This window comes from Gracilinanus agilis, chromosome 4 (genome assembly GCF_016433145.1).
Source record: "Gracilinanus agilis isolate LMUSP501 chromosome 4, AgileGrace, whole genome shotgun sequence".
NCBI classification, from domain to species: Eukaryota; Metazoa; Chordata; class Mammalia; order Didelphimorphia; family Didelphidae; genus Gracilinanus; species Gracilinanus agilis.
The window spans coordinates 135976411-135989829 of NC_058133.1; the positions used below are offsets into that span (position 1 = coordinate 135976411).

At 41.4% G+C, this 13419-nt stretch overlaps 1 protein-coding gene and 1 non-coding gene across 3 annotated transcripts in view; both read right to left on the minus strand.

The window, feature by feature from the left end:
- Window positions 1-720: 720 nt before the first annotated feature.
- Window positions 721-13419, minus strand: part of PARP1 (poly(ADP-ribose) polymerase 1) — a 50673-nt gene continuing 37974 nt past the window's right edge. For both annotated transcript variants that reach the window (XM_044672423.1, XM_044672421.1), the window contains exons 15-23: window positions 12373-12456; window positions 9405-9527; window positions 7043-7171; window positions 5581-5679; window positions 4683-4835; window positions 4233-4360; window positions 3518-3579; window positions 2398-2512; window positions 721-1252 (exon numbers count right to left, since the gene is read on the minus strand). In XM_044672423.1, coding sequence (XP_044528358.1) covers window positions 1171-1252; window positions 2398-2512; window positions 3518-3579; window positions 4233-4360; window positions 4683-4835; window positions 5581-5679; window positions 7043-7171; window positions 9405-9527; window positions 12373-12456 — 975 coding nt within the window. In that variant the 3' untranslated portion in view covers window positions 721-1170. The remainder of the gene's footprint in view (window positions 1253-2397; window positions 2513-3517; window positions 3580-4232; window positions 4361-4682; window positions 4836-5580; window positions 5680-7042; window positions 7172-9404; window positions 9528-12372; window positions 12457-13419) is intronic.
- LOC123248100 lies at window positions 13016-13118 on the minus strand. Its single transcript, XR_006506204.1, has one exon. It is a non-coding gene; the product is annotated as a U6 spliceosomal RNA (small nuclear RNA).

Below are 13419 nucleotides of genomic sequence, written 5' to 3' on the forward strand. Positions count from 1 at the left end.
TCTTGGTGGGTAATTGCTGATGCCAAGAAATGCCCCGATTCTTCTCTTCATCCCAGGCCACCCAGCTCTGGGCAACGTTTTTTTGGAAGCTTATTTACCACATGAGCTGTGAAACCACCGTGACCATCAAGTCTGTTTCACTTTACAGATAAAGAAACGGGCACAAAGAGGATGTGTCCCAGGCAGGATTCGAACCTAGATTTTCGACTCCCAATCTGGCGCCCTATCTACTACATGGCATCCCTCATGCTACACAGCTCCTACGGCATCCCGAAGCCAAACGTGGAGTTGCTCCCCTTGGGGCAGCGCCCGACTTCCACGTGAGAATGCTCATTCAGAGACCTCTGGATGTCTGCGGGCCTCACCAAGACCTGCTCCACCGGGCACACAGGCTGCACCATCCAAACAAACGGCGCCCAGAGCCAGCACCGAACAGGCACACTCCTCAGGGCACATTTAAATGTTAATGGACAACGGACACAAAACCCTCAGGCAGAGCAGTGATATTTCTAGACACAAACCGTCAAAGGCAAGAATTGTGAATGCTGCTTTTCATTGCCAACAGGATGAGTTCCCAAGACTAAATGATGAAGGATTTGTCGTTCCTTCATATACCTCTAGGTATATGAAGCTATTTAGTTTCTTGCAAAACAAAATATAAAAAGATCAAAAGAGGAAAGAGAGCAATTAAATAAGAAAAAAATCTAATTAGTATGAAATTAGCTTTTATTTTTACCTTAAAATAAATGTGCTTAACACTTTTTTTCCAAAATCAAAACTGAGAACATTTAGAAAGAGTCGGAAGCACTTTATTTTTCTCTGAAATCTAATAATGTAAACATCACAGTTTAATTTCCCGCTCTAAAAATCCCTCCCCTCATGCCTATTTTGTGTAAAACCATTTTTCTTCCAACCTTTCCTCATGTCAGTTACAGGAGATCCTCTATGCCCCAGGGGCACCTGGACCGTGGGGCTGGGCAGGGAGTGAAATCTCTAAAGACAAACAAAAACCCAGAGACTCAGTTTGGGGTGGGGGGGGAATCTTTTCAACATATGGCCATTTGTTTCTATAAAATCCCCATGGAGAAGATTTAGTACATTAACAGAGAGCAGCCTACAGCAGTTCCATGCCGCGGTCCCTGGCAGCGCTGGGATGTACGTGCTGACGGCTCACCACAGAGAGCTCTTGAAGTTGAACTTCAGTTTCAGTAGATACTTCAGATTGACCTGAGCAATGTCATAGATAATGTATCTGGAGGGAGAGTTAAGGAAAGTAAGGCAGCGGCACCCGTGGGGTTCCCAGGCGGGCAGGCTGCCCCCCACTCTGAGCTTCCCTGAAGCTGGCACCATCACATGGCTCAACACCATCACAGTTTCCAGTGAAAACAGCATAAAAGAAGATGCATTAATCGTTTCCCACAGCTCCCTTTTCCATTTGACTCCAAGCTAACAACCCTCCTATAGGGACTGCCTCCTTCATGTGAATGGGAGATTCTTATGAGCAGGAGCTCTTTCCCCGCTTTTATAATTTTGATAACAACAGTTGTATACTTTACAAACATCTCATTTGATCCTCACACCATCCTGGGGTGCTATTATTATACTCATTTTTCTATTGAGAAAATGAGGCCAGCAGGGTAGGTGACTTGCCCAAGGTCATATAGCCAGGCCCCATAGCACCTAAATGCTTGTGTGTCTTCAGCACTCGGCCCCTATGGTAAGGGCTTTTTCTTTCCTTCAGTCCATTGTCTTGTCCCCATGGTGCTTGGGGTGCACAAAACACCTGGGGAGACGGCTGGGCAAGTCCCAGAGCATTCACTGATTCTGATGGAAGGGAAGGTTTCCTACAGGCCTGCCCGTAGCAGAAGCAGAACAGCCCCAGCAGCCCCGAGGAGAGCCCTATGGCATGACATTTTGCAGAGCCCTCAGGCTGGCTGCCTTGGCTGAAAGGCTTTCTTTCTCCTGCTTTCCTTTTTAAAAGGTCATCACAAAGGGCGGCCTGTTGGGAGTGGAGTACATTCTATCTGAGAATGGAGGTGATCAAAACAAGAGCCCTCCCCTTCCCCAGAAGACACTCCCTCGACTCAGATTCCTCACTTAGACCTGGGGACCTCTAGGCGGCACAGTGTTAGGGCCCGGAATCTGGAGTCAGGAAGACTCATCTTCCCAAGGCCCAACGTGGCTCCAGCGCTCCACCCTGTTGGCCTCCCTTTCCTTATGTGTAAAAGGAGCTGGAGATGGAAATGGCAAATGGCTCCATTATCTCTGACAAGAAAACCCCAAACAGGGTCAAGGAAAGAGCTCGACACAACTGAACAAGAACGGACACTTGAACTAGTGACCTCCTAAAATAATGACCAAATAGCACATGCTCTGCGTCTGGGAGAAAAAGGATACTCGTTATAGAGCAGACAGGTGTCACTAACACCAGATGAAACCCCAGTTCCTAAAGGAATTTCCACACCATCAAGAGTGATACTGGCCGCTGGATCAGGTGTAGTTTTGCCCAAACCTGAAAAAAAGAGAAACAGTGCTTTAAACTGTGGTGGCATAAATATGCAGGTCCCAGGGAGAAATTTCCGTTTTTCTCACACACAGATATATTGTAAGGAAAGTCTTTCGTAAGTGTGAATTATTATTATTTAGAAGACAGTTGTTTCCCAAATATTATTTTCTCACCTTTTCCTTCTGCCCCCCCCCCATTGTCTAGACTGGAAATGAAGTCAGCACAGCCAAGTACAAGGTGATTGGTTAAAGTCCCTAATATTAAGTTTTTAAAGATTGGCCTACTTTGCCCTAAATCTCTAAACAGGTCCCTTCATTTTTAGTCATCCCCCAAAATGAGAAAAAGTGCACACCCTGAGGCTCCTGGGGACTGACTGTAACAATTCAGGGCATATTCTTATTAGGTTAAGACTGGGCATACTATTTTGCTACCAAATCAAAATTCAAATTTGAAATACCAGCTTCCCCAGGTCAATCTGAAAAATAGTTCATATTTTTCACACACTGCTTAGAGAAATAGCCAAGAAGTGTTTGAGAGCTAGATTTGAACTCGGGATGCTGTCTTCCTGACTCCAGGCCCAGGGCTCTCTCTATCCACTCAACTGCCCCACCACTTCCATATCATTTGAAGGTTTGGAAGTACTCTTTCCACCATCCTATGAGGAAGGCAAAACAATTATTAATGTTATTTTCATCTTGGACCTGCGATTCATGAGAGTGGGGAACTCCTCACAAGGAAACTCCTTGCACTAGAGGCAGATTTTCTTGCACACACCATGTCACACTTACAGATGAAGTTGCTATGGCTGAGGGGTCCTGTACCCAGGGTCACCAGCTGAGGGACAGATGGAGAATCTGAACCCATGTCTCCTGACCCTGAGTCCAGGATTCTGCCATTAGACCAAGCCACAGTAACTGATCACTCTTAGCCCAAACAGCTCAGTCCACATAACATGGACAACAGGGGCTAGGGGTGAGCCTCAGTCTCTGACGAGGGCTCTGGAGGGGTTACCTTTGACGCTGTGTTTGCCCTTGGGTAACTTGCTGATGTGGGAGGCGTGCTTCAGCTCATACCTAGTCAAGAGAATACACAGAGAAGGGCATCTTGCAGTTTCTCTTCAGGGCCAATGGGGCGCCACAGACAAGGCTACAAGTCACCCCAAGACTCTAGGGACTCCCCCCGTTTCAGGAACCTGAACAGACTAAAGAGAATGCGGTCAGTCTGTTCAAACTAGGCCAATGGCAGCAGAACTTGGAATCGGAAACACTGTTTAGTTTTTCTCCTCATTTAATTCAACAAGTACTGATTAAGTAAGGCTGGCACCGTGCAGAGGATAGAAAGACAAAAAGGAGGGCAGCTTCTGCCCTCGCAGAGCTTTCCTCTTCCCTGGCCAGAAGCGAGCCTCCTCACAGGTTCCTACCATCTTTTCCATTTAGTGGCCCAACAACTTGCATTTCCAGCTCCCCTTTATCTGCCTTCTTTGCCATTACAACATAACTTTTTTGAGGGCAGGAACTCACTTTTCACTTGTATCTGTATTTCTAGCACACAGCATAAATTAAGTGCTTAAGGAATCTCTGTATCTATTTGTTAGGAAAGATCCTCTTGTTTGGTCTAAGTGATGGAAATTTCTGTAGTCTACCTTGAATAGCTGTTGAAAAGGGTTTTTTCTCCACCTCTAATAAGCCCACTAGGTCTCCATGGCCCCCAAGCCAAAGTTACTTACATGTTTCCAAGGGCAACTTCTCCCAGGAGGATTAATCCTATTGGGTCTCCCTGAGATGTGTGACAGTAATTGGCACTCTTGGAAACCATGTCAGCAAAGTAGATTCCTTTACCAAACATGTAGCCAGTCTATAGTGTTGGAAAAAGAACAAGGATCTAAGAGACCACTAGGTACATGAACAAGGTATCATGGGGGAACACGAAAGGAACAAAATGAAGAGTAAATAAGCTGAAATCTTCTCAACAGAGAACGGATTCCAAGGCAAGAACACTGTAACCTTTCCTGAAAGGTATGGGGCAATCTTAAAGTTGTATTATTTACCCTGCATAACCTGCAGGAATCATTGGGGTGTAGAGGGTGAGGTGGAGTCCAGAATTACTCTTAGTCTCAGGTCATAGCCTCTGTGGGCAAGTTCCTTGATCAGAACAGGGCATGAAGGAAGCTACGTACCACAGGAGCTTCGGGTGGGGCAATTCGCAGACCCTGAGAGAGGATTCCAGCATAGTTGGTAGCCCTGGACCCATGCCACAGCAAACGCCGGTTATGAAGCTGTTTAAAGGGCTTGTAACGTTGGCTTTCTCCATCACGTTCAATCTTAAAGATCTAAAAAAAGATAAAAGGATGGAAGAGTGGCTGGTTACTCACTGAAGGAATGAACTGCACTTTTAGGGGCCAGGCTTCTTCAAAGCAAAAAGAACTACTTTCCCTCTTTTCAAATCCAAAATAACACATAAACTTTGGAGAGCTACTAAGAGAAACCCTGTTTTCTGGGCAAGAGATTATTCTATTTTTCCCTTTGGAAGTCTTTTTAAAAAAGCAAGAATTTCTAAATCTCCTAAAATGGTTTAGATGAAATTTTTCTCAGAGGTAGCTGGTTTCAAGTTCTAGTTTCCACTATTCAACTATTTATATTGTTACTTTCTTTACTTTCATTTTTCTTCAAAAAGATTTGTTAATCCAATTACTTACTCTCTAGAATTGCCAGGGCTAGATGTTTACTTTGGACATTTACCTATTAAAATGAACAGAGCATATATTTTCTTTTTGAAACTAGTTATCTTATATCCAAATATAACTACCCTCTACCTCCTTAACCAGAGAACTGTCCCTTATAACAAAGGATAAAAAAATAGAAGGAAAAAAAGTTTTAAAAGAAAAAAACATTGTTTTAGCTTTTTAAAAATCAATCTCTCCGGTTTTGAACGTTTGTGCCCAACCTTTTAATTTTTGGGGAAAAAAGGCACTTTAAAACATGCCCAATTTTTGTTCAATTGCTTTTGGGTATAATATAATTCTCTGTCCCACTCAGGGCTAGACAAAGAGAGAAAGAAGTAGAATGATTTCTTACATCTATAATTTCCAAGTCGTAGGCATTGTGAGTAGTAGCATGTGTGTTCTTAACATATTGCCTAATGATGTCAGCTTCTTCTGAATTCTGGTCAACCACCTGGAAGAGATTCACAGAATGAAGGGAAGGAAGAAACTGACCCTTGCCAGCCCAGGACTGATCAGAGATCTGATCAAAGTATGCTTAACTACTTCTGGGAAGTAGGTCAATTCACTGGGAAGTGCTATGCCACAGGAGAAAAGGCACTGGATGGACAATGAGAATCTTAGAATCACTAGGAGGTTGTAATATCATGAGCAGTTTTCTACTCTAATAAGACTCCTGTGAAATGGGCAGTACTACATTTCATTGTATACACATATGAAATTACTTGATTCAAGGCTATATAGCAAATTGGGATTAGAGGATCCCAGATAAAGTGGAAGGGACCTCAGAGCAATCTAGTCCCATTCCCTTATTTTCACATGAAGATATTAAAGCTCAAGGGGTTTTAATGACTTGCTCATTATCACCCAGAGAGTAAGTATGAGAGACATGGGATTGGAACCCCAGGTTCTAACTCTAAGGGTCAATGATCTTTCTGGTTCTGCAGTTGGCCCACCTAGGGCTGAATCACACTACACTTTTTAGATGTCTATAACTGCCACTTTATTTTTCAAATAAAGAATCTTATCAATTGGCAGGTATGCTATAGTTGCCATTGAGGTAATGTAACTTTCACTAGATTTCCAAGAACAACATCTTCTCAGAAGTCTTAAAATTAGACACAGGCGTAGTCTTTTAAAAGTTGATCTGCAGTCAGTGATGGTGGACTGATTGAGCAAAGGGACTCTGAGCTGCAGTGGGTTAAGCCAATCATGTCCACAATAAATTTAACCGCAGCACATTGAGCACTCAGAAGTAGAGGCTGCCACCAGGCCTAAGCAGAAAGAAATAAATCCAGATAAGAAATGAAGTCAATTAAAGCTCCTTTGGGGTCCCAATGTGTATGATAATTCTAGCCTAGGTGAGATAGGGAGACTCAATTGCAGCCCCTCGCCCCACAAAGATAAGATTTACAATGGCTACTCTGGACCAAAAAAGGAAGCAAAAACTTTCCTTGAAATACTTTAAACTTTGAGGATTCCTCTAAATCGGGGCATTATGAAGGTCACAGGGCCCCCTTTGATAGTTGGATGAAGCTTATAGACCCTTTCTCAAAATATTTATTATTATTTAATAAAATAAATAATTGAAGAAAATACTGTTTCATTCAGAAATTACTAAAAATACAGACATAATTTTTTTTTCTATCCTAGTTCACAAACTCCATGAACTCTAAACTAACAGCTTGGAAGCTGAGTTTATAAAGAAAAACTATTTTATCAATAGTAAGGACAAGTTTTGGGAGGAGTTCTTAATCAGAGGTTATAATATAGTCAAATGCATAGTTCCTTTAGCAAAGGAAAGGGAAACCAGTTACCTTAATATCAGTTTTAAGCTTCTCATAGTTGACATCAATGGGATCCTTGCTGCCATCTTCAGATCCGCCACGGAGTAGGCTATAAGCTACCTCAATGTCCAGTAGATTGTCCAGCATCTCTACTTTGGCCTAGAGAATCAAAAATGGGTCCCAAGTTTCTATTCAAACCTTCATACCAGAGGTGTGAAGGCTAACTTAGAGGTTATGATTTCATTCTGCATGGAAAGCAGTAGGCTATAGTTCCCCAAGGGAAAATACAACACACTTTGAGTTGATGGTAAGGGAAGATGATAGGGAAAGGATGAGAACTAAAAAAGAGAAGTCACTCCTTATATACGGGACTAATTCTTAATTCTGGTGAATCAAGCCAGTCAACAAATGTTTACTAAATCCTTACTTTGGATGGGTGGCTATGCTGGGGATATTAAGAAAGGCAGAAACAGTTCTTGCTTTCTAGATGATCACATTCTGAGGGGGAAGACAGCAAGTATGTTAACATACTTGATAGGACAGAAGGTATCAGAAGAAGACATTGGCAGCTGAGAGCTGAGTGACCAGGAAAAAAGCTTAGTGGAATATGAATTGAACTGATGTAAGCAAGGAAAACTAAGAGGCAGAGGCAGGGAAGGAGAGCATTTACAGAATGGGGCATAGCCAAATGCAAGGGTACAGATGAGGGAAATGGAAGCTTCATGTGCCAAGGATGATAAGCAGGCCAGTGTAGCTGGATTGTAGAGTGTATTGAGGGAATAAAATGTAAGACAACTAGAAAGGTAGGAAGGAGCCAGATTATGAAGCACTTGAAATGCTCAACAGGGTTTTTCTATTTTATCCTGGAGTTTAATTTAGCAGGGGTATGTGTGACAGATCTGGGCATTAATAAAAGGATTCTGGCATCTGAGCCATGGGGGAAGAGACTTGAGCCAAGAGGGCTATTGCAGAGGCAATGAGGTAGCACAGTGGATAGGGTGCCAGGCTTGGTGTCAGGAGGACCAAGATTCAAAAATCTCATCTCAAGTGACCCTGGGCAAGTCACTTAACTCTGTTTGTCTAGCCTTTGACCCTAAGACAGAAAGTAAAGGTTAAAAGTTATTGCAATGAGTCTCTTCATATTTGTAATGGGTAAAAGGGGTTTTGTGACTTTCCCAGGGTCACACAGCTAGGAAGTGTCTGAGGGCAGATCTGAACCCAGGACCTCCCATCTCTGGGCCTGGCCCTCAATACACTGAGTGACTCAGCTGCTTTGGGTGGTCTGTAACCCACATGTGCTAGAGTAACAAATCAGAGTTTATTGACTGCCTCAAGGGCAGTCCTAAGAAAAGCATCTGTTGTGATTGGACACATAAACTAAGAGGCCACAGGAAGTGACACATAAGAGGTCCCTTTAAAGAGACCTCAGTCAGCTGGGCTCAATCTTCTGGTTTGTGAATGGGACCTAAAGGAGCTCTGCCGGTTCGTGATGGGGCATTCCATGTGAGTGTTAAGACTGAATATTCCTGAACTTCTTTTTTAATAGAGACTTTGTGACTAAAACTTTTGCTTCATTCGCCTCTGCCCCCATCCCTTCCTCCCGGCCTTGGATTAATCAGATCTACCTGGATTAACTAGGGGATCAGAGCAAATTACCTACTGTGTTAGATTCTTATTTCCTTATTTCTTCTTCCTCTTCTCATTTCTAAATGAATTTCCATAAAAGTCATTTTAACTTGAGGTTACTCTTTAAATGGGGATTGATAATTGTTCAATGCCCTGAGACCCAATCTTTTAATATATTTGACCTAAAAATCCCCTTTTCCACATTACATATTGGAATTGTTTTGCTGTATCTGAAACCCAGTACTTAGCAGGACAGTGTGTGGCACTTAGCAGGCACTTAATAAATGTTTATAGAATTGAACTCCAGTGCTTAGCTCAGAGCCTAGCACACTTTAGATGCTTAATAAATGCATGCTGATTGACTAGTGGTCTATTTTGAGGGAATATGTTCCACATTACTAATGGGCTAAAGAGATAGAGAAAGAAATATCTTTTCCCCTCCTTAGGATTTTTAGTCTCCACCAGGTTTGATTCACTCATATGCTATATTCCCAAGATAGACTGTTGTCTGGAAGATGAGTCTTGGGAAGCAAGAAAGTGAGATAAGTTTAACTCTTCCCTCAGCCAATTCTTTATGAGTAGGTGGAGTCATCTGCTCTACCACTAAGTGCCTCTACTTGTTTCAGAAAACATTTATCTAAGCATTAATATCTCATGAGGTTTGAGAAGCAGGGATGGATGTGGGAGGGAGGGGAGTTGGAGAGGGTGTCAAATGACCCCGGTCCAACAGCCCTCTCCAGCCTGCCCACCCATGGGTTTTTATTACCTGCACACAATCAATGTTGTTCAGGAGTGGAGGCTTCTTCATTCCAAAGTCATGGGGGATCAGGGTATAGAAGCGATTGGAGAGATCCAGAATCTGGGAGTCACTGCCACCCTGGGAAACCACCTGCAGGGGGAAAAAAAACAAAAAAACATCAGGAAGGGAGGAACACATAGTGAAGAAAGAGGAAGGGAGCTGATTATTGCCCCTCCCCTAAATTTCTCTACCTCTCTGCTTGGAAAGATGTCGCAAACTGTATTATCCCAGGCAGGTCCAAGCAAAGGGTCTGGCGATTATAGGAAGTATCTAGATTCCACAGAGAATTACTCTTTCCATATATTATATTACTAAAAGACATTTGGGATGTTTTAAAAACCAGTACTCAAGAAGGAGTTAGTAGTGATATTAATATAGATGAAGGAATAGACATTTTTTATGAGATGTTTCTGGAAAAAAAAATTTTTTTTAAACTAAGACAAATCTGCTGCTCACAAACTCAGAAGGTATATTTTTAAATGACTTCTATTCAATCTCTGCCTATCTTCTCAGGCAGGGAACTGGCCATCTAATAAGAAAGTCTGGATGAAGATTTCCTTGATGGAATGTTTACAAAGGGGCTTAATAAACCTTACTAAATGAATAAAAGTTGGGTCACCTGACAGCCATAGGCTCACTGAATCTGCAAAGTGGTGGGCAGTGACTCTGGGAAAGGCATAATCTCCTAGAACCAATCTTCCCTCTCCTAATTCCTGCCCTGACACAACGAGATGACAGCAATGCCCTAAGCATCAAGGAAAGGTGCCATGGGAAGGAAGTAGCTCTATCTCCAGTCTAAACACTAATGCCAAGAATCTTATTTCCCTAAAACATCCCTGACCTTTCCCAGGGTTGGATCCACTGAAATGGGTATGGGTACCCCTTCCCTTTCCCCTGAGAGTAGATGAGTTTTCTATACAATTTGTGGTTTAATTGCAAGCTCTATTTTTACCTTTATTCACTTCAATTTAACAGCCACCTTAAACACTTACCATGTACAAGGTGCTGGGATACAAACACAAAAAATATAATAGTTCCTGCCTTCAAGAAGCTTCTCTTCTCCTGTAACATGTAAAATGTACAGATATCTAACCACAAAGCAATTTAGAGGAGAGAGATAGAGTAACAATTAGGAGATCAGAGAAGGTGGCTCCTGAATTGATCCTTAAAGGAAGACAAGACAAAGATTCTGAGAGGTGGAAATAAGGAGAGAATTCATTCCCAAGAATTAAAAAGTAAAGAGTGGTGGGAGAGAATGGAGACAGCTTGTGTAAAGAGGTGGGAGAGGGAATGTCACATTCATGAAGAAGCTGTTAGAAGTTGATTTTGGCTGAATGCGGAGAGCATGAAGGCGGAGTAATATTTAGTAATATTTAGAGGCAGGTGGGAGTCAGATAGGGATAGGTCTTAAATGCTAAGCTGAGCTGAAGAGTTTCTGTTTTATTCTAGAAGCAATGGGGAATGACTAAATGTTTTTTGAATGGGGGGGGGAATGATGTGGTCAGACCTCCGTTTTAGTAATATATTATCTTGGCCATATCAAAGATGGACTGGAGAGGGCAGAGACTGGCAGCAGCAAGTTTATTAGCAGGCCATTATTACAGTAGACCAGAGGAGATGAAGACCTGTACTATGGTGGTGGCTCAGTGAGATGTGAAGAATGTAGATGTGTTGGTGGGGTAGGGGAGAAGGATGAGTCAAGAATGATTGTGGCTAGAAACCAGATGGTGACTGTGTCCTTATCAGAAAGGGGGATGCCTGGAAGAGGGATAAGTTGAAGAGATGAGGTAATCACTTGGTCTTGACAAGGAGAAGGGACATCTGATCCTCAGAAGCTACAGCAAAGGAAGACAGAATGGATGAATATATTGGGACATAGAATAGGAGGAATGAAAAAATGCATGATGGATGGTTGCCATTTTCTCAAGATCACAAGCTGAGAAGGGATGGAGTGGATTGAGGACAGAAAAATTCTGGAACAGTTTGGAATGGTGACAGAAAGTCAATAGAGAAGAATAAAAGGGTTTCTGAATAGTCATAAGAGCCCAGTTGAGATTAGTGAGCATAAATTTGTAAGTGATCCAGTTGGCATGGTTATATGATACCTTCCAATGATATTCAATAGCACAGAAGTAGGAAGAAAGAAGGCAGATGGTACAGTGATCCAAGTTTGAAGATGGGAAGAATATCAAGGGAAGTAGGAAAAAGGAGAAAGAAATTCAAGAGTGGTGGGAAATGTAAAGTCGAACTGGCTAGCTCTAAGTTCAAGACTATGATAGGAGATCTCTTATAGTGGCTTAAAAAAAAAAAAAAAAAGACAAATTCTACTAAAAACCCAATATTTTTAATGGCCTAATGAATGAAAATCTTTAGAAAGTTTTTAACTTAAAAAAATAAAGTTTATTACATTTTTAAGAATTATTTTTTCATTTGAATTTCATCCTAACAGAAATTTAAGATAAAATCAAGTTACCCATTCAGCTCTGGGTACTTTCATTTTTTTAATTAATTGAGAAGATTCTTAAAAAGCTTATACTGTGGCAGCTAGGTAGCACAATAGATAGAGTACCAGGACTTGAGTTTGGGATGATCTGGGTTGAAATCTTGCTTCAGACACTTCCTGGCTGTGTGACCCTGGGCAAGTCATTTAGCTTCTATTGCCTAGCATAACCCTTACCACTCTTCTGCTTTGGAACTGATACATAAGTTTCTATTCCAAGACAGAAGGGTTAAAAAAAAAAAAAAAAAAGGTATATTCTCACTTCTCTCTTTCTTCCTCAAATGTGAACTCTGATAATATGATCTCTGTTAAGGAAAAGATTTGGCTTAATAGAAGGTTGTGATTAATAAAATGCTTCCTATGTCTTGGAGAAGAATTGGTGATTGGGAAGGGGTGGGTAGTGGGTATGTTAAAGTTAAAACATTTCATGCTTACCTGCTGTACCTCACTGAGGATTGAGTATGCATTCTGGATCTGCCTTTTGCTCAGCTTTCCCAATGGCATTTTCTGAAGGTCAATCTGAGAAGAGATTAATTCCATTAAAGGGTTTCCCTAAAGTGCTATGGGATAATACCAGTAACTCTTAAACTCAATGAGTCAAATCTATAGACAGCTTTAAGGACTTCTATAAAAAATGACTTTGCTGTTCACCATTTGTTTGGGGGGCTAACTAAATGCATCTAGGTCATCTGAAAGAAGTTACTATCATCAGAAAGGGACCTAGAATTATTTTCATCACTAAATCTAGAGTCAACCAAATTATAGCTCTTTCCTTAATGCCCCTTTTTAAAGGGACCTAGTATTGAGATTTTATTTTATTTTTTTAAATTGAATTCCCCCTCCAAAATGAACAAGTAATTATTTCATCTCTTTTTAATCTCCATTCCCCCTCCCTAAAGAGAAGAAAAATGCAAGCCACTCGTGTGGTTTTTCTTGCATAGTCAAATAAAACAAAACCCTATACTGGTCATGTCCAAAAAATGCATTTCTCATCCTGTAACTTGAGTCCATGATTCTCTGCCAGGAGGAGAGTATATTTCTTTTTTTTTTTAATTTAATAACAATTTTAATGCACAAAAAAAAAATGGAACGCTTCACAAATTTGCGTGCCATCCTTGCACAGGGACCATGCTAATCTTCTCTGTAGCATTCTAATTTTAGTACATGTGCTGCCAAAGCAAGTATATTTCTTCATCAGTAAAGGAGAGGAGTTTAGAGCATGTTCAAGGCTGTAAAGATTGGCGACTGCAGAGATAGTTAATTCAAGGCCGACAGTCAGAGACTATGACATATTATTTATGTTCTCATTTTACAAGTGAGAAAATTGAGGATGGCTACAAAGTCACCCAGCTATGTGACAGGTGTGAGAAGGTCTATGAGAAGTTCTCTTCTTATTCTCTTTTTTGTAAACCATCTTGACTCAGGTAACCTTAAAAGGAAATTTCTTTTCTGATATTTGCTTTTAGATTATCCAGAATGGTC